Here is a 26783-nt window from a genome sequence, read left to right on the forward strand (position 1 = left end):
CTTAAGTTTTGAACATTCATGCACATTAATACAACGAGCCTGTATATTGTACATATACAAATAAATTCATTAACACTTTTAACATCTCAATAATTTGTCTCGGTGGGCATTTTCCGTATTTAAGTACTACCACTTCTCAGATTGTGATCCAATACATGTCAGTAATTGAAATGAAGCCAAACCATCCTAAATATATATATATATATATATATATATATATATATATATATATATATATATATATATTCATTACTGTTAATCCAATGGAGTGATTTACTATTAATTGATATCCTTAGACAAAAAAATGCATGCCGATTCAATATATGTTTGCTAAACAGAGTCAGTAATTATCAAGGGCGATCTTTAATATCCATTTTAACATCGTGACAATTAAACACCACAATAATTGTCAGACTATAGAATTCTAGAATCAATAAAAAAAACTTGGTTTCAAATTTCAAAGATTCTGATGTATTCCACATTTGGTATCTTTCTGTATCTATATTTTAGAACAAAGTAAAACAAAGGTTGAAGAAATTCATTAAACTAGCAGCATTCATTCTTCTGTACTTCAAAAAAACTATACATAAGTAACATCACTAAAGCTGCAAATAAAAAATGAAATTCTACTGGGTATTTTGGCAATGGGGACCTACTATATATATGTCATTTTTTACTGTACACATTTATATTACGGTATAAATAATACCAGTTCTCCTAGAAAGCAAGATCAATAATAATGATTTAGAGCAAAAGCAGTCCTCTGAATTTTTAAAATATGCAAAAAAACAATTCCGTTTATTATCAAATCCGGGAGCCTGATTACCCTTCTGGAACATACAGTTGAAACCCATTGGCTTGAACTCTCTTGGCTCAAATTCCTCGTTGGCTTGAACTCTCTTGGCTCAAATTCCTCGTTGGCTTGAACTCTCTTGGCTCAAATTCCTCGTTGGCTTGAACTCTCTTGGCTCAAATTCCTCGTTGGCTTGAACTCTCTTGGCTCAAATTCCTCATTGGCTTGAACTCTCTTGGCTCAAATTCCTCATTGGCTTGAACTCTCTTGGCTCAAATTCCTCGTTGGCTTGAACTCTCTTGGCTCAAATTCCTCGTTGGCTTGAACTCTCTTGGCTCAAATTCCTCGTTGGCTTGAACTCTCTTGGCTCAAATTCCTCGTTGGCTTGAACTTGATTTAGAGCACCTATTTCTTTATACTGAAGGTTAACAATCCTGCTTGGCTCAAAACTTTCTGATGCTCGAATTATTTTTGCCGGTACCCGGGTGTTCGAGCCTACAGGGTTCGACTGTACATCTAACTTTACGCAGAAGACATCCAATGTATCTCACTGGAAAGATGAACACACTTGGAAGTGCTGATAGTCACATGGTATATCTCTAATGCCATTTTTACATCACGCAAATTTTTTGGACTAATCCAAATAGGGTAATTTATTTAAAAAAACATTGTAACATAAAAAGTCACCTCATTCGGGTGAATTGGGTGTTTTTTGTTTGTTAGCAATGATAAATCTACTCGATTTGGCCTAAAATGGATATTCTAACAAATATTTGGTCCAAAGAAAATGATCACTCTCTGAAAGGGTAACATAACCATGAAAACCTGAAGTTATATGAACACATCTAAATCATCAACCTGATTGTTTAACAGCTCTGTCCCATCACTTTTAAGATAAATATGTTAATATTCAAGTGACACTCATATTTAATTTTGTTACATCTTATTTAGGATGTAAGAGTGCATCTCTAAATCAGTTATTGTAAATAAAAACAGTTATTGAATATTTTAAGCCATAAGGAAATTATTTGCGGCAGATTTCCTTTTTTTTTTTAAATTAAATGTGCTTAAAACATATCTTTATCATTGTTGATTTTTTCCCCCCCATATTTGTACAGAAAACACTTAAAATTGATGCACACTGCAAAAAAGTACAATGTCTTAACATTCTTGCAATTATAAACAGTATTTTTCCAATAAATCCATTATTTCTAAAAACTACTACATGTATTCATAAATATTTAGTCTCACATTCACATACTATAATTAAAAGCTATAGATCTTTAAGTTACTGAAATCCTTTTCACAAGTTCACTAAGAAACACAAAATACTGAAATAAAGATTTAAGTTTCTTCAAACACTTACATCTAACGTTAATAATAATACTTGTTTTACAAATTCAATTACTTATTTTTCACTGCATGTATCGTGGTCTACATATTTACTTAATATTTCTCAAAAGTCCTGTTCACTTAGACTCAAATCCTATGATTGATATCAATTCATACATACTCTTATCCCTCAAAATTGGCTTAAATTTCGAACAAAACTGAAATCCTACATTTACACTATCATCACCATTGTAATGTCAAAGTGTTATCCCGTGGTCTTCACTAAACACATACATAGTAAGCCCTTGTGCCTCAATTTCTATCCTCCAAAAATGTATCTGAAAATTTGTTGACCTCTATTCCTCCTTTTAGCTGAAACAGGAACGTTTCGTTAGGACTAAGTATAGTGAAAACCTAGTTTCCGCTTTCATCATGTTATTCATCACTTTTCTTGGTGTTGAAGTCGTATTGTTGATCACTTCCCGTGTACAAATATTAGGTTAAGTATAAGTCAAAGAAAGTCCAAGTTTTTGCTTTCATCATCTTATTCATCAGTTTTTTGTTGATGAAGGATTGGTGATAGCGTCCTCCTTAAAGATATTTAAAGTATAAGTAAACTTAAGTCCGAGTTTGTGCTATCATTGTCAAAGTTTTCTCCGTGTTGACGTCAGATTGGTAATTTGCAAACCCGTGCATCCCCCTTACTGATATTTGGTTAAGTTTTAAAAAATAAAGTCCTAGTTTTCGCTATCATTGTCATAGTCGTCAAAGTTTTCTCCGTGTACGACTTCAGACTGGTGGTAGCGCCCCCTGGAGGCAAAGTCCTCATTATCCTCAGTAAGCTGGGCTGCAAGGGTGGTAACTGCAGGTGTGGTTGGGGCAACAATTATCTCCTCTTGGCTGCCCTTCCCACTGAAATTGGAAACAAACATGTAACCATGGTAGTTTTTTATTTGTACAGTCCAAACCCGTTGGCTCATTATTGCTTGGCTCGATTTCCTCATTGGCTCGAACTGGATCGCAAGGACCAATTTTCTTGTACTCTTTATATACATTACTGCATGGGCCAATTTTCGTGAGGCTCAAAGTATTTTGGTCAGTCCCTGGTATATCAACCCAAGGGGTTTAGACTGTTCATACACCCACATTAGATAGTGATTGGGAATTTCATAAGATTAATAGGCATAATCATAAAAGTGAAACAAACAATTTACTGATATTACAAGCAAATATCTGAATATACTTTCCTGTTTATAATTAATTGACATTAAAAAAATTAAATGCTTTACTATGAATTGCACATAATCAACTCATTAGTTTTCGTAGTAATGGCAGTCAGTATTTTTTTTTTCCTAGTAAATTAAGCAGTCACAGAAGACAAGTTTGTTACTTGTACAATGATATATTTAAAAAGGCTGACCTTATGCATCTCCGTAAGCCCCCTTTTATCCAGGCATAAAAATTAAACTCGGCTATACCTGAAAGATAAAACAAGTCAACTCAAACATAGAAATTTGTTTCTAAACTTCTCAGTAAAAGTGATCAAAACTGCTAAGATAAGAACTGATCCATTTTAAAGCTGCACTCTCACAGAGAGTTAAAACTTGTTTTTTAATTTTGTCTTGGGATGAGCCAATTTTCGCGTAAATGTCTTTTATCATATTTATGGTCGAAAATTGATTTTTTTATGGTTAAAAGCATAACTAACACTTTTAGAAAATTAAAGCTTTCAGCCGTTTTATCGTACAATCGAGATTTGTACTATTGTGAGTGATCTTATACGGTATGTTCAAATTAAAGTCAGCTGATTCTGAGACAAAAAAAGATATTAAAAAATGTCCAAACGGTCAATCTGTTTCAGTGCAGCTTTAAAATCTGTTTCAGTGCATCTTTCCAGACGCTCATATTTCACAACCATTGGCCCTGATTATAGCTCTGAGAGTCCCATCCATTACTTTATGCACTTAATAGTTAATGCAGTGCATCCCCAGGATGAATATATTTAGGAATAATGTGTCCCCAGAAGAACAATGAGTATAGAATTCGGGATGCGCAACAAAATGAATAACTGCCTAAAATGCTGGAGAGCACATGCATTTCTTAGACGCAATAATTATTGTGTAAATAATAATTTGGACTGTAAGAAGGCTTCTTAGAAAATCACAAGAAGTCTGTTTTTACATCATACTCTTATATAATAAAGGATTCATACCAGGGAAGTAACCAGGGTTGGCCTGCCCTATATAGATGTAGACAATGAAGGCCACGATGACCTCCACCAGGGAATAAGCCCACTGTGTGCCAAACATAATCACAACACAGACAACCGTCTGAAATAAAATAAATAAATCATTGACAGCAAATTTTTATTTTAAATTTTCAATGTTAGGGTGAATTCGTGAATTATTTTGTTAATAACAGAAACCATAATAGACCAATGCTGTGTCCGATATACATGGACACGACTTACAACCATTGAACTTGTTTTCGCGAGTTATTTTTTAAATTCTAAAATGCATTTCATCAAGTTACTTTTTTGCTAGCATATAAACAATTTCACAAAGATTTTACCTTCTAGCTTGTGAATGCTTGTTTCAATCATTGACACATTTATGTACATGAAAGCTGGGCCAGTATTCAAAACATCTTAAGTTATTTCCTTTCTTAAGTAATTTTCCTAAGTTAACGTATATCACTGCTTATTTGATAACTAATCTAAAAAAATCTGAAATACTTAACAGACATTGATTTTATTCAATATACATGCTTTTAATTTAATCTGCACTCTCACAGATTGAACGTTTTGACTTTTTTATATTTTGTCTTGGAATGAGCCAATTTTTGCGAAAATCTATGGAAACCATTTATATAAGACTGCTGACAAAAAAATAGATCACAGATTTTTATATCTAAGTTCAAATATTGTTGTTTTAAGCATATTCTTAAACTGTTAGTAACGGTTTAAGCCATAAAACATTAATTTTCAAACGGAAATATGAAAATCTACGATCTGATTTTTTGTCAGCAACCTTATATCATTGGTTTGCTGATATTTATGCAAAAAATTGCTCTTCCCAAGACAAAAAGTAAAAAAAAGTTGTAAAAATGGTATATCTGTGAGAGTGCAGCTTTAAAAACATTTATATTATTACTTTTAGTTTTGCTGTAAAAAAAATAAGAAATCAACTTAAGTTAAGAAAAGAAAAGGCCCAGGTGAAAAAGTCAGACAATGAGAAACCCTATAATGCTGGCACTATTAAACAAGTGTGCAAATGAATGTTTTAACATCAACATGCATTTTTAACATGAATATGAATTTAGTGAAGCCCAACAACTCCTACTTCCTATAATCATGTTAACACATTAACAAGGGTACTGCCAGCAGATGCCGATTTTTGTCTGGGTTTGTTTTTAATGTCAAGGTGCATTGCCATATCTTAACATTTCATATGCCAGAGTCATGCAACTTGCCACACATGTGCCTACTGTGGTAGTGAACGTATGTATCAAATTCCATATATCTTTTAATTTCAACATCTTTGATGGTTTTTAAAGATATGACCAACATGTACAGATGAACTAAAAATGACATAAAAATATCAGCTGTCACATTTATGAAATGTATTCAATTTCTTATAACTAGCAATCTTACCCCAAAAAGAGACAGCCATCTATTACACAGGAAGGAATACCAGGAGCGAGGCTGTTTGGTAATCTCCATGTTTGGTGGGTGGCGCGGATCTGAAATAATAATGATGGTGTTTAGTAGAGTGTATATGTAGTTTATTCATTAATTCCCACAATGTATTCAATTGGGATTGCTAAGACAGATATCAGCTGATCTGAATCATGCTAACATGACCACTTTCCCAAGCAATGTTTTATCACACTAGTTATAACAGCTTTTTAAGAAATCATCCCTGCCATGGATACAACACTGTGTGAAGCCTCACTACATACTCATACAAATACTTTTATGTCATTTAATAAATTTCAGCTTTAGACAAACAAAATTTGTTGTTTCATCAAAGGGAGAAATTACCATCCTCTTTCCCTAGTAGCACCTGTGAAGCATCACTGACATCGGAAACGTTATCCAGGGACTTGGCCCTCTTTGTCGCGTCAAAATCCGCCTCTTCTGTTGGGGTGCCTGCCCCCTTAGTGTCGCTCCTCCCCTGGGGCCCGTGGTGGGTCAACCTTTCAGGAAACAACTTATCTAAATCTGTCCTCATCGACTGAAATGAGTCTTTATAAGTAGCTGTCACTTTGTCTGTTGCACCATATCCTAAGTGTGATTTATTAATGTCCGTTCCTTTGGTTGCGTCATAGCGTAATTCTCGCTCTTGTCGCCGATCATAACTCATGGCTAGTGCAAAGTAAGCATAGTTCACGGCGGCGTATGTAATCATGAATGCTGTGGTAACAATCGGGGCGAGGGAGTTTACGTCTCCAACCAGGATAAACAATAGAACTACCAGAGTTATGACGACCAGGGAATAGATTGGCACCTTGTTTGGGCCTCGCTGAAAATAGAAACACAAAAAATTTAAATAGGTACTATATGAATAGCACATAGCGGCTATATACATTCATTAAAATAATTGTTTTAACAAAATTTCCTGTCAACATCAGGGATAATCTTTTGCTTCTCAAAACTAGACATACCCGTAATCATAAGTGGTTTAAATATGTAAATTTACTGGCCTTAGCTATTAGGAAAAAAGAATGTAGGATAAATTTTCAGTAGGTGAAAAATAAATAAATAATCAAAGAAATATTTACTGTATTTAGACAAATGTCAGTGTTTAGATACCACGTGAAAAATTATGTCATAAATGCTTTGTCAAAAAGGCAACTTTTTGCTTCAAATAAAGACTTAAAACAAAGGTTACATCATTTTCCTTCACCATTTTTAATGTTTCATTTAATGTACTGAAGAAATAGTAAAGTTATCTTTGTTATAAGTATTTTTCAAGGCAAAATATTGCCTTCTAATGTAGCATTAATGAAGCAAGTTATCACATTGTATAAACACACTGAATGCTAATGAAAGGAAGCAAATCTTAAGCAAATTCAATCTTAATCTACATGTATGACAAATGACCTACTCCGTGACCCAGCACTCTAATGATGGGTATAACATTCTCGTTCGCTATGGTCTGTAGCACCCGTGGTGGTCCATAAAGACTGCCCATACACGCTGATACAGAAGAGATGTAAAGGCCCGCCAGCCATAAGATACCAACTGCTGACACCTATAACCGAATTGACAAAGGTTTTTAATAGGAGCAAAGCAAGCAGATGAATGGATGACATCAGGGATTACAGCAAAAAGATTCCATCTGAATCTTTGTTGAATGTCATTTCAAACTTGTTTAGTTCCATCCCTCAAGGTGCTTGTCCTTTGTAGTTGCTGGCTGTATCATAGGTGGAGCTCACTAACCTTAACCTAACAGATATGACAAAGGTTTGTTTCTAATAGAAGTATATAAAGCGTATGCAAGATCACAGATGACAGCAAAATAAATTACTGATAACGAGATTGTTACATTGTATTTAATATCTGAAAACACACAAATATTGAATGACTGGTGGGTCCTAAAAGATCTAAAGTGATAAACTATTGTCCCATAAGGAAAAAAACGTGTTTCCTGCACCCCAAATTTAACACGGTGTTCTTTATCAGAACCATTGTTTTAGATATTTTTTCATCCTTTTCAGTAAATTTAAACAATTGTATTAATTTTGGTTAATCTTAGTTTGGAGTAAGAGTGCATCTTTAACAAATGAACAAACAAAATTTCATTGGAATACCTTAAATTATGTGCCTATTGTTCAGACCATTATATGATGTATATAGAGATAACAATGTTGTTAACTTCATTGTTGTTAACAATCAAATTCTTACTTCACTGAAATTCTTATTGATATGCTTCAGACAACTGCTTATATATGCCTGTTTATGCTAAATATTTGAGCACCAGTTGTCTCGTATTTGGTTATATGAGCGCCAGTTGTCTCGTATTTGGTTATATGAGCGCCAGTTGTCTCGTATTTGGTTATATGAGCGCCAGTTGTCTCGTATTTGGTTATATGAGCGCCAGTTGTCTCGTATTTGGTTATATGAGCGCCAGTTGTCTCGTATTTGGTTATATGAGCGCCAGTTGTCTCGTATTTGGTTATATGAGCGCCAATTGTCTCGTATTTGGTTATATGAGCACCAGTTGTCTCGTATTTGGTTATATGAGCACCAGTTGTCTCGTATTTGGTTATATGAGCACCAGTTGTCTCGTATTTGGTTATATGAGCACCAGTTGTCTCGTATTTGGTTATATGAGCACCAGTTGTCTCGTATTTGGTTATATGAGCACCAGTTGTCTCGTATTTGGTTATATGAGCACCAGTTGTCTCGTATTTGGTTATATGAGCACCAGTTGCCTCGTATTTGGTTATATGAGCACCAGTTGCCTCGTATTTGGTTATATGAGCACCAGTTGTCTCGTATTTGGTTATATGAGCACCAGTTGTCTCGTATTTGGTTATATGAGCACCAGTTGTCTCGTATTTGGTTATATGAGCACCAGTTGTCTCGTATTTGGTTATATGAGCACCAGTTGTCTAGTATTTGGTTATATGAGCACCAGTTGTCTCGTATTTGGTTATATGAGCACATCATCAAAAACTTGAATGAAATTTAACAACATTATCATTAATCATGCTGTTAGCTTTAACGAGGTTCTGAGCAATCGCCCCATTAATATCTATTTCATTACAGTTTTGAACAGTTTCTCTTCTTTAATAAAATTATATTAACTATTTTTTATGTTACTTTACTCTGGGGGTTTAATGGATACACTTAACTGCTAAATTTTTTGCAATACTGCACATTTAATCTTTGTTATCATTAAGAAAGTTTTAAACTGGAAAGACACGCAAAAAGAAAGATACATGTAAGTAAGATTCAATGCCTTGTACACAACAATATCAATTCTATATAAGTTTTAGACAATATTCTTAGACAATATTCTTATTTTGTCTTGCAATTTATCATCTGGTGTCCAGTCCCTTCAATACATAGTTTGTATAAAAAAGATTAAGTATATATACTACCTATGACAATTTAAATACCTTTTCAGATAACAACTTGGGCACCAAGAATGTAATAATACTACTACACGTGATAAAACTTGCTTAAAACATTGGATATTTAGTGTTTACCAAATTCTTAATGCATAGAAGTATACCTCAGAGTATTTAATTACCTTTTCAGAGATCATATAGTCATTCTGTAGGGCTGATCTTGTACATGTAGATCCAATGACTAGAGTGAATGATATGTACAGGAACAGCCTGAAAACACAAAATGGGCTGTATAACATGAAGATCAAGGAATGGACGCACATTTGGAAACTTTATTATATGTTGGAGTGACTTCAAATAAACTTTGATGTGTAGTAACTGTTACAACAATAAGAGGATAAATTTATGTACATATGGATTTTGATTTCAACAAATTTTCTGCTCATGTTTGTCTGAAATACATAGGCCATGTCAATTAAGTGCACTTTTGGTGCAAATCTTTTTGCATATATATGTTTATATAAAGTTGGCTTTTTCAATACTCAGCAAAGCAAACAATATTAAGCTTTATTATAAATTGCGCTTAAAACAGCCCTTGTACACTAATAAATAATACTTTTGGTAATTATAAATCATTCAATGATAAATTCCTACATACGAGACACCAAGAGATGCCAGCGTTCCCCGTGGTATATTATGGAATGGCTCTCTCAAGTCCCCGCTCATGTTGATTCCCGCCAGGATCCCCGTTACCGTGGAGAAAAACAGCCCGAAAATGGAGAAAAACGTCTCCCCAGGCATATACAGCGGACCAGAATTGTTCCTCAAGTTGAATTCACTGTACCCGGTCACACCATTATCTGTAGGGACAAACAGTTATATTAACTCTATGGACATTTATATAATCACATAACTTCAAAAACATAACTTAGGGATTGCTTATGTATTTATCAGCTTTGATTTTCATCAGGGTAAAGGAATGTTGAAAACTTCTTTGTTCATTGCATACTACGTAATGGAATCATGTCCATATGTTTTGAATTGAATTCGGCAAAAATAATATCAGTCGGGAGGAGTTTGGAATAGAAATTGCAAACTCAGGTTTCTCAGCATCCATTGTTTTTATGCGGGCCTTAGTAGCGCATATGTAAAACAAAAAGGCGGTTGTTAACGGCACATGTATTTACTGAATGGCACGTTTTCTACTGAAAATGCCTGTTTTTTTCTCTCGATGACAAACCCTCATTACTGACCGAAATAACACATGTTATGCAATATTACATGCCATATCACCCGGCGGCGGGGGGGGGGGGGGGATCCCCTGGAATTTCGACCCATCCCCTGGTCCCCCCTAGGGGATCCATATCCCCTGGAATCTAATTTTTTTTAAAACTTGCTTAAGGTTGAGAGTGGAAAGCATCAATAATATTATGAGTGTGAAATTCCATGAAGGACCATGATGACTAAGTCCAAAAATTATTGTAATTTGAGAATATTTCTGTATTTATTCTTATATTTTAAATGCAGATATTGTGCAAATTTTCATCGGGTAAAAATCCCCTGGTGTAATATCAAAATCCTCAGGGATTCAGACCAAAATCCCCTTAGAAGCCTCTCAGAAATATGGCATGTATGCAATAATTGTGTGAAATTTCATCCACTACCAATTATTCATTATTTCTACATCTTTGAAGGAATTTTTTGCACAGAAGTATCAAACTATGCCTACTCCTACCATAGTCTGTGTGAACAAAGGACCCCACAAACAGGTCCATGACAGATAGGAACAGCACAAACAGCAGCAGTAGTTGCAGACGAATCACCCACTTAACTCCTGCCACATTGATACCTGAAAAGAATTGATAATAATAAGTAAGCTTGGACAAATTTGGAAATCAAAGTTCTGTTTTATAGTCTAAATGTACAGGTGATTCTATTCAAAATGTATGGGGATCAATTCCCTAGTTTTCCACTTTCTTCATATCTCTTATCATGGAGACTTGAAACTTATGTTCTTGACCCAAACAAGAAACAGATTATAAGATACCAATGGTAACCTGTCATATGATTCCCTGGTAAACTGTCATGTATGACTGTGAACATACATGTTAGTTTATAAGTGATCTGATTTTGACAAGTCAAAATAAACAACATGTAATAATCTAACATTAGAGTACCCACCAACTAGAAGAATAACTAGCAGGAATGCGACTCCCTTGGCCAACCAGAGGTTATTCAAGCCTGTCAGCTCATTTATTGACTCTCCAAAACCCATCACTGACAGTGAACAAGCCACAGCCTGCAAATAACATTCAATAGTAAACAGCTTTTATTTTATGAGTTCCATGATAAATTCCCTAACTGTGGTCAATTATAAGTTCCTTAGGATGTTAATGATAATTTCCCAAATGATGTAATTGTTCAATTCAATAACTTAGGTTTTGTTATCAATTCACTTATGTTATAGATCAATTTACCCATCTATATTGCTTCACTAACTTATTTTTTTAATCAATTCACTAAATTTTATTTCTGGTCAATTCATCATCTTAAGTTCTTGATCAAGTCACTAATTTACGTTCTTGATCAAGTCACTAATTTATTTCTGATCAATTCACTAACTTAGATTTGATCAAGTCACCAATTTATTTCTGATCAATTCACTAACTTAGGTTTCTGATCTAAGAGCAAACTTGTTATTTTGATCAGTTCATTAACTTATGTTCGTAATAAATTCACTTACATAACAAATGTTCTTGATGAACTACATGCATATAAGATCAAAGATAAATGAACTAATTAAGGGCCATGATAAATTCACTATCTTGCGTAAAAAGTTCTCTGAAGTGAAAAAAATATTCAAAAACCAAACTTGATGATTAAAGGTGAGGTCAAAGATGAATTCACTACCTGCCCTAATTGATTACATGGATAGGCGCCACAAATCCACCTTACATCAGGGGAGACTAATTACCTGAGCGAAGCAATAGATGATGCCGATACTGCCCCCAATCCTGGCCCCCAACACGTGAGACACGAGGAAGTACACGCCCCCACTCTCCACCTTACACCGCTCACACACTCCGATACCACTCAATGCGACTATCAACACCACAAACACGGCCAGGAGGATGGTCAGGATGGTCAAACTGATCCCTGCATTACCCTGGAGGGGAAACATTTACATGTACAGTGGATCACACTTTGTCAGGCAATGATAACAGAACAAAATCCCAATCCTGACAATGCAGTTTTAGTATGAGGCATTACTTTAAACATTATATATTTTACAACGATTGTGAAGGAAGCTATGATAGCTTATACTAAGTCACTCTCGTTGGCACAATGTTGCGCGAGAGTGTCATCTTGTGTTGTGGGGGGAACTGGAGTACCCGGAGAAAACCTACTTGTCCGGCTTGGTGACCACTAACCAACCTCACATGCGCCCAGGCCAGGAATCGAACCCGGGTTGCCTTGGTGAGAAGCGAGTGCGCTAACCACATGAAGCATTAAGGCCCAAAGCAGGGCAGAGGGGCTTCTACCCATGTTGAAATTAATTTCATAGCCATTTACATCCATTTCAAGGTACTTCTTGCTATTTCTAATGCAATAGTCCAGCAAAACAAACTTAACAAACTGTACAATAGTATGAAAGTGAAAGCTCTTAATCCTGATTTATGAATAAGTCCTGACCCCAATGTCACAAAAACTTTATCTCAAATCTTTATTTCAATTTCAACTCTTTTACCACATGAAATCTTAGTTTGATTCAAAGACTTGTATGTTTTTAATCTTTTTTAAAAAAGTTTTGCTATTCTCATATAAAATATGTTGATAAACCTAAAAACCTGAGTTGTACTAACAATTTTGTTTTGTTCTTAATCTAGACTGTTTTTAAGTTTTTAATCAACATTTTCTATGGGGAAAATGCGCTTTAAAAAGTGTAAAAACATGTTATACTATATATCTTTAACATCTTTTGATGTTACATGGTAATTATGAGGTGAGATTTGACTGGAGAATATTTGAAATATTGGGTCTTGAACATATAATCCTGGAAACAGTGACACATCACATGCTGAGGGTGACCCTAATAGCCCATCTTATGCCTTTAAGATGCACTCTTACTCCAAAATAAGATTTACCACAAATAATTAACATTTGTTTGAACATACCAAAAAGGATAAATGAACAATTGTTCTTATGATGAGTACCAAGTTTAATTAGAAAGAAATGTGCATAAAACATGGTATTTCTACCATAGGAGACGATAGTAGATCACAGTAAATCTTTAAGCACTCACCAATCATTTAATTTTTTTGCATTTCAGCTTTTACATACATGGTTACTATCTTGTTATCAGATATTATTTTTTCCATAAATGCATTATTTAGTAAGTAGTTAAAGGTTTATCAGTCAAAAGTTATGTTTGATATACATGTGTATGTATTCATTTTAAGAGTGTCACTTTAAGTAGACAAGATAAGACGATCACAACATACCACAATCCAGCCCATACGGAGAAAAATGACCACGCCCAGTAGGTTGATCATACATGATGTAAACACCCCGTCCCATGTACCAAACAGCACGGGTACACTGATGAAGAAATTCGACTTCCACCACATCTTCTGGGTCAGGTTCTATTAAACATGACAGTCATGGTAAGATAGCATGCATTGGCAAAAATGGTTTAAATTTAGAATCTGTAAAACTGAACAATGTTAGGCTATAAGTACCTTAAAGCCTTTTATAAAATGTTTTTTTACATTGAACTGTATTGCCACCTTCCAATGTATCTCACACACTGGATTCATTTTAAACACCCGACTTGATTTAAATGTACCCCAAAAAGTTAAGTTGCTTTTTTTTTTTAAGTCTCAACTTAAGTATTCATAGAAAAGAAGATAAACCCTAGGTCTTAACAATGCAAAACAAACAAATGTCAAAGGTTAGCCTATGGTCAAACAGGTGTGGTGAGTTATCTAATGATATCAAGCCCAAGAGATTGTCCGATCCATCACCACACAGGCAATGGTCTTATGGCATCCCGAAAGAACATCCAAACTGGCCCCAACTTCTTGAAAGTTTTTAAGCCAAACAAGCTTATTCAAGCTGACTTCACTATCAAGAACCTCCCCCCCTCCCTCCCCACCCCCTGTATTGTTGTACCTGATCCTCCTGGAATAGTTCATTTTTGTTGTCTGTGTCTGTGTGCTGGTACCCAACCTCTCCCCCAGTCTCCACATTCCCACTGCTGTTAGTAGACTTAAGTGGTTCCTGGCTCAATCCAAACTTGCCCCAGTCTGGGGGTGGTGGCTTTTTGCGGCCATTGGGCTCTGAACCTGAATCATTATAACGTATATGGTTGTTGAATATTACAGGGATGTGATAGACCTGGCAGCTGGAGGGCTGAAACATTTTTGGCCATGGGTTAATGGGGCGCTCTTGGGGTCAAAAGCACACTGCTGTAGAAGAAAAAATTGCTTTTAAGAAGCTCTTTTGAGGGCTCTCCTGACTTTAAATTTGAAGCAAACTGGAATATTAACTTAAACAACTGAAAGTGTTTTTTTTTGTTTTTTTTGGGGGGGGTCTCTGGGGCCATTTGATCCGTGGACAAATCACATCCCTGTATTACACAAAGCCTTTATTGGTTTCCTGACACAACCCAACCAAACCAAGTCAAACAGCCCCACCCTTGCGATCTGTGCCTATTAACGTTAAGGAATAAATTTATATAAGGGTCTAGCATACAATTCACATGTTCAACCCAAACTTGTCCCAGTCATTGAGAGGCAGCTTCTTTTGCTAAATAGCAATAAGGGTTAGGTATGTGGGCTCAGGACTCATTTCAAAGACAATATACATACTCATATTTCTAGAATCTTATCTTATTCAATAACGAGGCCAAGTTTCAAATAAACACATTTTGCTGTGCAATGATAATTTCATTTCTTATACACTGGACCTTACTTAAACAATCAGCCTAACCTTTTCTCATAAGAACATACCTGGTTGAGCCATTAAACTTGTGTTCTCGGTGTCAGACATCATTCACTTTTCCTGATATATAGGTTGGCTTCCACAAACGTAAACTATTTCCCTTGTAACTCTGAGTCTCTTCCAGTAATGTAGAAATTTCCCGTCATCTGAAAACAATGATATTATAATGTAAATAGAGTTCAACTTTAAGGAGCTCATTGCTAATTAAAAAAGTAAGTTGTGCTTCTGAATAACAAACATTTTTAACAAGTATTTTACCATTGCTATCAAACAACTAAATCTAAGGCTTTAATAAATTAATCTTTAAAGGGACTTGATCTCATCATTATAAAAGGTCTGACATCGAAAAAAGTATAAAACGTCATAAACAGTTCAAATAAGAGGTCTGGGCACATGTGAGTTTGGTTGGTGGTTGCCAAGCCGGACAAGTGGGATTTTTCTGGTTTCCCACACAGCAAAAAGACAACACTCTCGCACAACATTGTGCCAACCAGAGTGACTTAGTATAAGTTAATATAACGTTTTTCACTATCGTTGTAAAATAAATAAAGTTTTAAACTACGAGCTCTTATATTAGTATTTAAACTTGTTGCAAAACTAACTTGCCATAGGAATCGCTATTTTTTCCAAAAAGTATTAGTAATGCTTTTGAAAAGTGATTGATAGAATAAAAAAAATGTTCAAACAAGTCTCTCCCTTTTGCTGTCTGCTCATGTAAGTAAACAAAATAACTCAAAAAGCAAAAACATCTAAACAAATTGCTGCCATCATTAAATCTGTGAGCAAGTCTCTTTAAAGCATAATCAATAGCCGAGTCATGCATATATGTAATTATCACCATGACCCAAGTACCAGAAGATCACCCAATAATATGCGCTGAAAGGGAATTGTTACAATTTACAATACCAGTGCTTACTGCTTACTGTTATTATGTACAATTAGTTAAGGCAGAGATATTAGAAAATGGTACTCATTTATTCCAATGTCTGTACCTTAACCGATTGTTACAATTAGATAATTATAATAATATGCCTTTGATGATATAACCAAACATGTAGATTATGACTTATCATTACCATAACATGGCACACAGGGACATTTTCTAAATTGTAGTTATTTCACCAAATGAAAGTTACAATCTACAGTCATGGAGAACCTTGGTAAGGTCAAGGTATTATCATGGATTTCCAAGGGTTTTAAAGATAAGCTGGGCCAAGCACTCATCATAAAATATCTTTATCCAAAGGTTGTATAGATTCATAAATGTTCCCTGAAGATGCACACAGATAAATCTTATGTACCATTTATATAATGACCTAATATTTCTCATTTAAAAAGTAAGAATATTTCTTTACGTTTTCTGAATCATTTCATTAAACATAAAAAAATATTATATATAAGGTATCACTATGCTGTTTAAAGGAAGCTTACAAAGTATATTATCCACTTACAATCTGTAACACAGTGTTTGATTGTTTTTGTTGAAGCTATTTGTATATTTACATGTTTTATGACAAAAAAACACATTCCAAGGGATTTGTAGATAAGCTGGGTCAAGGACTCCTCATAAATGATCTCTTTCAAGGATTATATATATACATACATAATCTCCTTCAAAGGGTTTTGTAGACTAGCTGTGTCAAGCACTCCTCATTCCAATGATTTTATAGATAAACTAGGTCAAAGAATCATCACAAATGATCTCTTACCAAGGGCATTATAGATAATCTAGGTCAAAGTATCATCATTACTGATCTCTTTCAAAGGGTAGTATAGATAATCTAGGTAAATATATCAGCATAAATGATCTCTTTCCAAGGGCATTATAGATAATCTAGGTCAAAGTATCATCATAACTGATCTCTTTCCAAGGGTATTAAAGATAATCTAAGTAAAAATATCATCATAACTGATCTCTTTCCAAGGGCATTATAGATAATCTAGGTCAAAGTATCATCCTAACTGATCTCTTTCCAAGGGTATTAAAGATAATCTAAGTAAAAATATCATCATAAATGATCTCTTTCCAAGTGTATGATAGATAAACTAGGTCAAAATATCATCAAAATTGATTTATTTCCAAGGGTTTTACATTTATAGATAATCAAGGTCAAATATCATCATAAATGATCTCTTTTCAAGGGTTTTACATTTATAGATAATCAAGGTCAAAATATCATCATAAATGATCTCTTTCCAAGGGTACTATGGATAAACTATGTCAAAATATCATCATAAATGAGTATTATAGATAATCTATGTCAAAATATCATCATAAATGATCTCTTTCCAAAGGCATTATAGATAATCTAGGTCAAAGTATCATCCTAACTGATCTCTTTCCAAGGGTTATAGATAATCTAGGTCAAAGTATCATCCTAACTGATCTCTTTCCAAGGGTATTAAAGATAATCTAAGTAAAAATATCATCATAAATGATCTCTTTCCAAGTGTATGATAGATAAACTAGGTCAAAATATCATCAAAATTGATTTATTTCCAAGGGTTTTACATTTATTGATAATCAAGGTCAAAATATCATCATAAATGATCTTTTTCCAAGGGTTTTACATTTATAGATAATCAAGGTCAAAATATCATCATAAATGGTCTCTTTCCAAGGGTATTATGGATAAACTATGTCAAAATATCATCATAAATGAGTATTATAGATAATCTATGTCAAAATATCATCATAAATGATCTCTTTCCAAGGGTATTATAGATATCTAGGTCAAAATATCATAAATGATCTTTTTTCAAGGCTATTATAGATATTAGGTCAAAATATCATCATGAATGATCTCTTTCCAAGGGTATTATAGATAAACTATGTCAAAATATCATCATAAATGAGTATTATAGATAATCTATGTCAAAATATCATCATAAATGATCTCTTTCCAAGAGTGTTATAGATAAACTTGATCAAAATATCATCACAAATGAGTATTACAGTTAATCTATGCCAAAATATCATTTAAATGATCTAATTCCAAGGGTTTTACATTTATGGATAATCTAGGTCAAAATATCCTCATAAATGATCTCTTTCCAAGGGTTTTACATTTATAGTTAATCTAGGTCAAAATATCATCATAAATGATCTCTTTCCAAGGGTATTATAGATAATCTAGGTAAAAAAATCATCATAAATGATCTTTTTTAAAGCCAGGGTTTTAAAGATAAAATGGGTCAAGGTATCAACAGAAGTAATACCTTTCCAAGCGTTTTTAAAGATATGTTAACAGTCTGTTTCCAATTGTTTTTTTAGATAAACTTGGTCAAGGAATCACCATAAATGACCTCTTTCAAAGGGTTTTGTAGATTCATAAATGACTCTTTTCCAATGATTTGATAAATAAACATACATACTTTTCATGAATCACTTATTTCATGAACTAATTCCGATAATCAACTACTTAGAAATGATCTTCCATTACATGTGTCCTATCACAGTATTTATGGCTTAATTTGAACGGTTTGGAACAAAAAATATACTGCAGCCAATTGTATGAAACTGGATAATTCATCCACTAATTATCTTTTGGCTAGTTTGCACATTTGATTGGTCAACAGTTGTTAATGTCTAAATATTGACCAATCAATGAATATTCTAGCCTGAACTTGAACCAAAACACAGACTTAACCAGTTTTATACAAATGGTTGCTTGTGCTTAAGAATAAACTGCAATAATGCCAAAAATTAATTTTTGCCCAATAATCGACATACCTGGTCCAAATATCCTGAGATGCTAACAAAGACATATGTGAAACATATATCCTGGTTTGCCTATGAAAGTGTAAATCTGTTGACTTGCACAATAAACTGTCACAAGTGTAAAAGAGAGATATACATCTATGAGTATATGACAAACCAGTGTGGCAGCTGTGGTCGGAGCCGTGTGTTCCTATATCATTATTGACACCTCGTCACATGTGGCTTTACAAGTCTGTTAGTGTAGTATTGTATGGCTGTCAACTCATGATTCCATTCCAATATGCTGCTCCATGGAATGCTGATCTGAAATCAAATAAAAGGAAGTTTAACCATTGGATGAACAAGTCAGATTTCTTACATTTATAAGTGTTTAGAAAACAGAAATGAAAAATTAAGCCATTGAGAATTTGAGCCTGCCTGGATTATGCATTTAAACCAAGTCGAACAGCAGGCTTGTTTTCACTTCTTCCACTGATGGAATACCAAAATTTATTATGTATAATTTTAAATTATTCACTATTAATGATTACAATTGATTATAAATAATGATTACAACTGATTGTAATGCAACTGATTGTAAATAATTTACCGGTAACCCTTCTGGGCATTGTCTTCAATAATTATAGTCATATATAGAAATGGTACCAATTTTCTAATTGTAGATTTTTTAACTGAAGGATTTTAGCAAGGTTTTGAAAGGGACAGTGTGTGTGTACATGTATATGATAACTACCGGTATATCAACGATAAATTAGGTCATAAATGCTTCGTCTAAAGCTGAAGGCAACATTTTTTTCAAATACATAAATAACTTTTATTTTTGTTCATTCTATGCCGCTTAAAGAGTCCTGCCTTCGTTTTATTACATAATATATATATATAAAATATTGCCTTGCAAAGAAGCATTCGTGACACAATTTATCACGTGGTATACACACACTGAGATGCTGCAGAAGAGGGACAGGGTGCTGCAGAAGAGGGGCAGAGTGATAAGGGAGAACTAAGGGCACTTTGTACCAAGCTTGAATATTTCAAATTCGACAGAAAATGTTAAGGATTGCATTTAATTAAAGTGATAAATGAAGTTTTAACTGCCAAATATGCAATCATTGAAATAAGACTTTTGAATGCTTGGCATCAAATTTTTTAACATTTAATTTTAGCCCTGCAATATAAAATTCAGAATTTGAGCAAGCCTGGAAGACATTTGACCAGTGTAGGGCTTGCGGGCTTGTGTTAAGTTCGACCACTGAATATGTAAAGTTTTTATGTATTTATAATCATATTAAAAGTTCAAGTCACAACAAAAAAAGTTTTTGACAGTCTTAAGCATTCTTTGAAGGCAGTAGGTTGCCCAGGCTAGTCTCCATGAGGGCAGACGAGTGCTATCAAAAACAGGAAAGCGAGTGCAGAACCCATTCATAAATCTTTAGCTAAAACCCTTTCACCGAAGAGAATTGATAGTTACAAAGTAAAATACACCTTACGTTAACTAATTTATAACTGTTCCATTATCTCATTAAAGGTCTAAAAAAATATCTGATTCTGGTTACCGGTAATTACCTACGAAATAGGCGCCGACCCCACAGTTTTAATAGTCTGTTGGTTAAAAAAAAAATGTTTCTGTATTTTAATACAAAGTTTAAAGTGACATCTGTATTTATAATCAATACACATACATATGCAAAACAAACATAAATTTTGAGTGATATTATATCTTTAACTTCTTACAAATAACAATATTGTAACAGTGTATTTAATAGCTGAAAACGCACAAACTATCAATGACTGGAGGGTCCCAAAGATTAACGGTGATCAATAAGTATCAGGTATCATAAGGTAGAAATACTGTTTTCGGCACCTTTCTACCAAATTAAACGTGTACGGTAGCCTTCATAAGAACCATTGTTTTAAATATTTATTCATCCTTGGTGGTAAATTAAAACAATTGTATCAATTGTTGTAAACCTTATTACTGTGTAAGAGTGCATCTTTAAGAAGCTTTATACTGTAGATTACTTGAATGCGCCTTTTCCCCAATGATGACAATAGCATTCTAACAAAAAGCCTACCCACCATGCCAGATTTAGATAAGATGTAACCCAAACCACATTATTTAGTTTTTTTGGCCTAACAACAATCAGCCCTATAAATGGCATTTATTAATGAATGCAATATTAATATCCACTGGTATTATACCCTGCACAAGACTGTAATTGACTTCTAATTTACCAAATGCACTAATTGTATGACATGGTCTGTAACATATGGTGGGATATATTCTGCTGTTTCATACTGACAACCATACGAAATCAAATATAAAACAAATACAAATACAAAGTGTTGCAAAAAATCTTATTTTTTTTAAAAACAAAACATAATACATCATTTGAAAAACATCATCAGATTTTACGATTTTTAAAATGAATTCTTACTCTGTTACTGGCCATCTAGATTACGTGTTGGTAAATATGAACAAGCAAAATCTACAGATGTAATCATTAACTGTTTGATAATTACAGTTAATAATAACAGTTTAAAGAAGCCTTGATATCATTAAATTTTCCAATGATAAGAATATAAAAAGTAAATACCCGATGTATGATAATCCAATATGGTGAAAGTCAAGGTCAGGCTTAATCACATGTATAATATATCCAAATGTATGCTTTCTGGCCAACAGAAAAATGTCACAGAAGAAGATGTGAATGGAAATCAATAGACTACAGCCCTAATGATAAGAGCACTCTGGTTTACCTCATACTGGAAATGTATTGATTGCAGATCAAGGGAGACTATCCATACATTTTACCAATACTGCCAGAATATTCTCTGCTCCCCTCAAACAACCAGGGCTGGTATTCCATTTGGTATTAGTTGGATCTAAGAACGATGTAGCTGATCGGATTACTTGTTATTAATAACTGCCCAAGAAAGTGAAAGAACGCAATCATGTATGACCCTTACATTTAGTTAAGTGAAATATTAAATACTACACCAGGCGACCTATTCCTGCTTTTTTGAAGTATATTTTAAGGTATTGACGGATAAATAAGCTAATTTTCTGATACTTATGATGTTAAAATTTGACACCTAGAGACAAATTGTAATTCTGGTATCATCTGGATGAATGTAGAACAAAACATCCCGTGTGCAAAACCTCCCACATCATTTTTAACTGGGTGGACAAAACCTCCAATATCATTTTGACAGGGTGGACAAAACATCCCTGATGGATTTATCACTCCAAGCACATTAACAGTTTAAGTAACAATCATTTAAATTTAGAAATAATTTAGGTTTCCGAAAAAACACCTTTGTTGCGAATGTTTTATAGCGTGCAAAAAAACCACCTCAGATAAGAAGGCTGTGGAAGAGTTGTAGTACATAAAACAAATCACAATTTTAGCAATAAAATTAATGGAGTGGGGCTGGAGTCATTGGAGGAGAAACATTTCATTTATGGCCTCATTGCATTTTAAGGGAGATTCTATGTTTTTATGATTGAGATCACAGAGATTCATTTCAGCAATTTAATATTTTGGAAATTTTATAGACTTTGAGAATGTGCAGACCTGCTCTTACCATATCAAAGATTGAATAAATTAAATATACGTGTTTTAACACTTCATACATTATAATTGTTATGTTTAATAAAAGGTCTTGTATAACACTTCATGAAAATGGTGTCTAACATCTTCCGAAAATATCTTGAAAACTGGGGGAATAAGGAAGTGATTCATTTTGCAGTGCGTCCAGAGTCCTATACTCATTGTATTACCTGAGGAACCATTTTCCTATTTATATTTGCATTCCCTGCAGATTCGGGGTTGTGGTGGGTGTTTGGGTGAGGAACGCACCTTGCATGCGCCCTTCCTCACCTCCCAAAAAATAGTCCATGTTATTTTTTCATGTCCCCCCCCCCACGCACAACAGTAAACCATATTTATTTCAGTTCTAAAGGCATGTCAAAATGTTTGGTACCTAAGTTACGCCCCCTCTTACAACAATTTCTAGATCTGCCCATGTCCAGGATGCACACTTTTGAACTTTTACTAGGGCTACGTAACGCTTAGCATAAATTGTTGTGAATTATGCGAGGCCAAAGGGATGCGCTTCAGCAGATTTGAAAATGAACCACTGTGCAATAACATTTATACATAAAACTACAAGAATTGCATAAAATGTGCCATTTACATCCGACCCTTGGAAAATTCAAGCCAAGCAGAAAAGCTTACCTTCAGTATAAAGAAATCAGTACTTAACATCCAGCTCTAGGCAACGAGAAATTCGAGCTAAGCAAGTTTGAGGCAATGGGGTTCGACAGTATGTGAGACTCTGCTTACATTAGTATAAATTAACAAATTAACAAATACATTGTGTAATAGCAATTTAATAATTTGCATTGAGTTATGCTTCCATTTTTTTTTTGATTTAATTTAGGTAACAGCCTATTACATAGAGAAAATACCACATATCTGAAGGTGACATTTGAACAATGGGGGGAATTTTGATGAATAAAAATTCAGTTCAATCCGTCAGGAGAATACCGTATTATTAAGAGGCCCTTTCAAATAATAATTTTTTTCATAATCAAAATTATTTCAAGTCAAATTGAAGGAAAATGCTGAAAATATGCATCAAATGATTTATACCATATTTATATTAAACAAGATGCCAAATGGCGACATGTTGAGCCCATTGAAAGAGCCATTGACACAAATAAAATGCTCTTCCATGAAATTGCGACACAGAATAACATGGTGTTGAACAATACGTGTACCTGAAAGACTAACCCTCAGCATGATGAAACTCCATGGAAAGTTTTTGAAAATCTTATACTTCATGGTTAAGATACAGCCTGGGACCAGACCTGGGTCTTGTGCATGACATGCTACCTCATCATGTTGAACCTTTGTGGAAATTTATTTGAAAATCCTATAATGCAAGGTTCAGATACAGTGGGCCACCTCATCTTGTTAAACCTTCATTGAAAGTATTTTGAAACACCTATACATTTAGGGTAAATTAAGATTACAGCTTGGAACATGATCATAACAACCATTGACCTCTTATCTTGACCATTGAGGTACAGACCTGATCTTGTGCGTAACACCCCACCACATCGTGGTGAACCGTCATGGCAAATATTTTGAAAATCCTATAATGCAGGGTCTAGATACAGCCCAGACAAGGATCATTTCAATCTTTGACATCTTACCTTAACCTTTGAGGTACACCCTGGGTCTTGTGTGTGACATGCAGCCTAATTTTGGTGAACCCTCATGTTGATGTTTTTTTTTAAATCCTATCATGCATGTCAAGATAAATTCCTGAGAATATGTACAGTACACTCAACGAGTTAGACCCACTTTCCTCCCTCACTCCTATCGATAAAGTCGATGATTGCGGACTTCCTCCGAGGTTTTACTGTTGCCCTTGCTAAAATCCCCCCCGAGTTCCTTCTAGTGGCCGGCTTACCGCCGAGTTTAACATGAATGATAGCATTGAAAATTGTCCGATTTTATGACCCCTTGGCAGAACTCCGTGTTTAATCAGATAAGCAAGAAATCACTCTTGTTGAGAAGTTTTTTTTTTTTATGCATATGTACATTATTAATCGTACAAGATTCTTGTTTAATTTGTATTTGTGTCCGAAAACGCCAATTGAATATTGTCTTGACTAAATGTAAACATTGAATCATTGTTAAAATGCCACGAATTGTATAATTGCATCATAAAACAGCCAACATTTTAAACGATTCTGAACCATGACCTCTGACGGCATGCTTGTCATCAATACACTACATAGAATATTCTTTTTATTATTGGTGGTTTAAAACAGCTATTATGTTTTAGGGATTTTTTTCACAGAAAATGAGACAAGAAGGCTTAAACCATGCGCTGAGAACTTCGAATGCGTGTTTGACCTCCTAATTTTCCGAAAATGTGTAATAAGTAACCTAGCCTTTTTCGGGTGAAATGTGTTAATCAATGTATTCTGTCATTTGTTGCATTGGCTGCGATAGCGAAAATCCGCGGAGGAAAACGGAAAATGGGTCTAACTCGTTGAGTGTACTGTATGCACAGTAACAAAGCATAATCATCAGGGATCAAACTACGTTTTCAGTATAAACCAAGTAAAACGGAGTTGAATGATATTTATAGAATGGGAACAAAGTAAAAGCCTTCAGTAAATTGACCATTTATTAACACATTAGTATTATAGCATTGACTGTACGCATTGAAACGCAGGGAAAATTATAGAAATGACATGGTGGACATTATGCTTATATCGCAGGGTATACAGTAGTGAGGATAAGATTTAAAAGATAACAGGCGTGGTAAAGAAAAATCGCAACATTGTGCAAAATCTGCAAAAAATACATGGTTGGTAGTGTACATGTATCTACTACTGAATATGTGAGTACAGGAAGTATTTATTTACTACTAAAGTAAACCTGGGAGGAAAAGTGCGCCTGGTGTGGGGCTCGAACCCATGACCACCGGAACACTAGTGCTCTAACCAACTGAGCTAACCGGGCGGCTGGTTCTAACCCACACACACTACACACCTCCCCCCATTAACCTTTTTAGGCCAACGGAGGCACACTACACTATGACGTTTAATAACCGGCACTGTTTCAGTTTTTATCCTTTACACACATTTACAAAAATCTGTTAATGTGGGAGCCTTTATAGACACCAATGTAGTCTAGTCTTCGAGGTCTTAGTCAGATAATGTCACCTGAGAATTCTACTTCCAGGTGTCATTCTGTCAGTGGTGTTGGAACATTTTTCTTTTTACATATTATCAACAAATTGGACATTCTACTTATTTTAGTTTTAGTTGCGAATAACGTCTAGCAAAATTGTAACTATGTTAACCAAAAGAGTTTCCAAGCCATGAATATTTTACCAGAAATGCCCGTTATCGCTGGAAAAGTGATATTACCCCTTATTGTTGTTGATGTTGTTGCCGTCTTCTACTTCCGCAAAAAGGTTAAACTACACCTTTAGTTCGGGTAGTTATATTTGCCGGGACCCGGGACTATTAATATTGTTCCCGGGTCGACACCAATCAAATGCCATTTGCCGTGACAATCACAGCAGAGACCTCGGTATCAGTGACAGTTTGTATCGACCCCGGATCAGGACAAAAAAAGTGGTGAATGAAGGGGGCAAGTTTATTAAAGTATACAAACATGCCTTATAAAAGACCTTTACATAAGGAGCATGAATATATTGACTTTGTTGATGTTTGACGCTTTATATGTGATGTGAACAAAACTCACTTCTAACGTGATAGTTTGTATATATAGATGTTTGGACGTTAAACTAAATGTATTGCAAAATATCATGTTGTACATAATGGAAGATTAATAAGCAGAAAATACGACACTTAGATAAATCGACTTACTATTTGCTTTTGTTTATATTTATTTAACTTCAATGTGATTTTGTAAAATGGGAACATGCATTTGATTGCATATCAAATATATGTCGATGTACCTGAAAAATAATTTATGTTTGCGCAATGTAAATATCCATTTGATATACAAGATACAAGGTACAATCTTGAATCTTTATTTAAAGTCGGGTATGTGTTAACAAGAAACATTAGCTCAATTAGCTATTTTTCGACATGATAACAGACATACTTAACACATCAAATAAAAATAACAATGAGCTTGTGACCTGGAAATAAAGTCTATATGTTAAAATGAACACATATTGGAGCAAGTATTTACAAAAGCCGTTCGTTATCATATACATATATGTACATGCATACAAATACAAATAGGAAAATTGGATTAGAAAAACGAAACCAGTGATAACATCAACAAGTTTTCC

At 34.3% G+C, this 26783-nt stretch overlaps 1 protein-coding gene across 3 annotated transcripts; it reads right to left on the minus strand.

The window, feature by feature from the left end:
• Positions 1–274: 274 nt before the first annotated feature.
• LOC128206480 (solute carrier family 12 member 8-like) lies at positions 275–25926 on the minus strand. Of its 3 annotated transcripts, none has more exons than XM_052908921.1 (16): positions 25885–25926; positions 19087–19232; positions 15217–15354; positions 14378–14550; positions 13708–13848; positions 12180–12371; positions 11387–11504; positions 10941–11054; positions 9864–10065; positions 9388–9475; positions 7234–7380; positions 6168–6648; positions 5778–5866; positions 4338–4455; positions 3546–3603; positions 275–3037 (listed from the first exon to the last, which is right to left on the minus strand). In XM_052908921.1, the coding sequence occupies exons 3-16, from the start codon at positions 15257–15259 to the stop codon at positions 2863–2865; spliced, it is 2139 nt and encodes a 712-aa protein (XP_052764881.1). In that variant the 5' UTR covers positions 15260–15354; positions 19087–19232; positions 25885–25926; the 3' UTR covers positions 275–2862. The 3 variants fall into 3 exon arrangements, with proteins under 3 accessions (XP_052764881.1, XP_052764882.1, XP_052764884.1); XM_052908922.1 differs by having other exon boundaries at positions 25849–25911; XM_052908924.1 differs by lacking the exon at positions 25885–25926 and adding an exon at positions 21524–21565.
• Between the last annotated feature and the right edge of the window lie 857 nt (positions 25927–26783).

The sequence above is a fragment of the Mya arenaria genome, chromosome 10 (genome assembly GCF_026914265.1).
Source record: "Mya arenaria isolate MELC-2E11 chromosome 10, ASM2691426v1".
Taxonomy (NCBI): Eukaryota; Metazoa; Mollusca; class Bivalvia; order Myida; family Myidae; genus Mya; species Mya arenaria.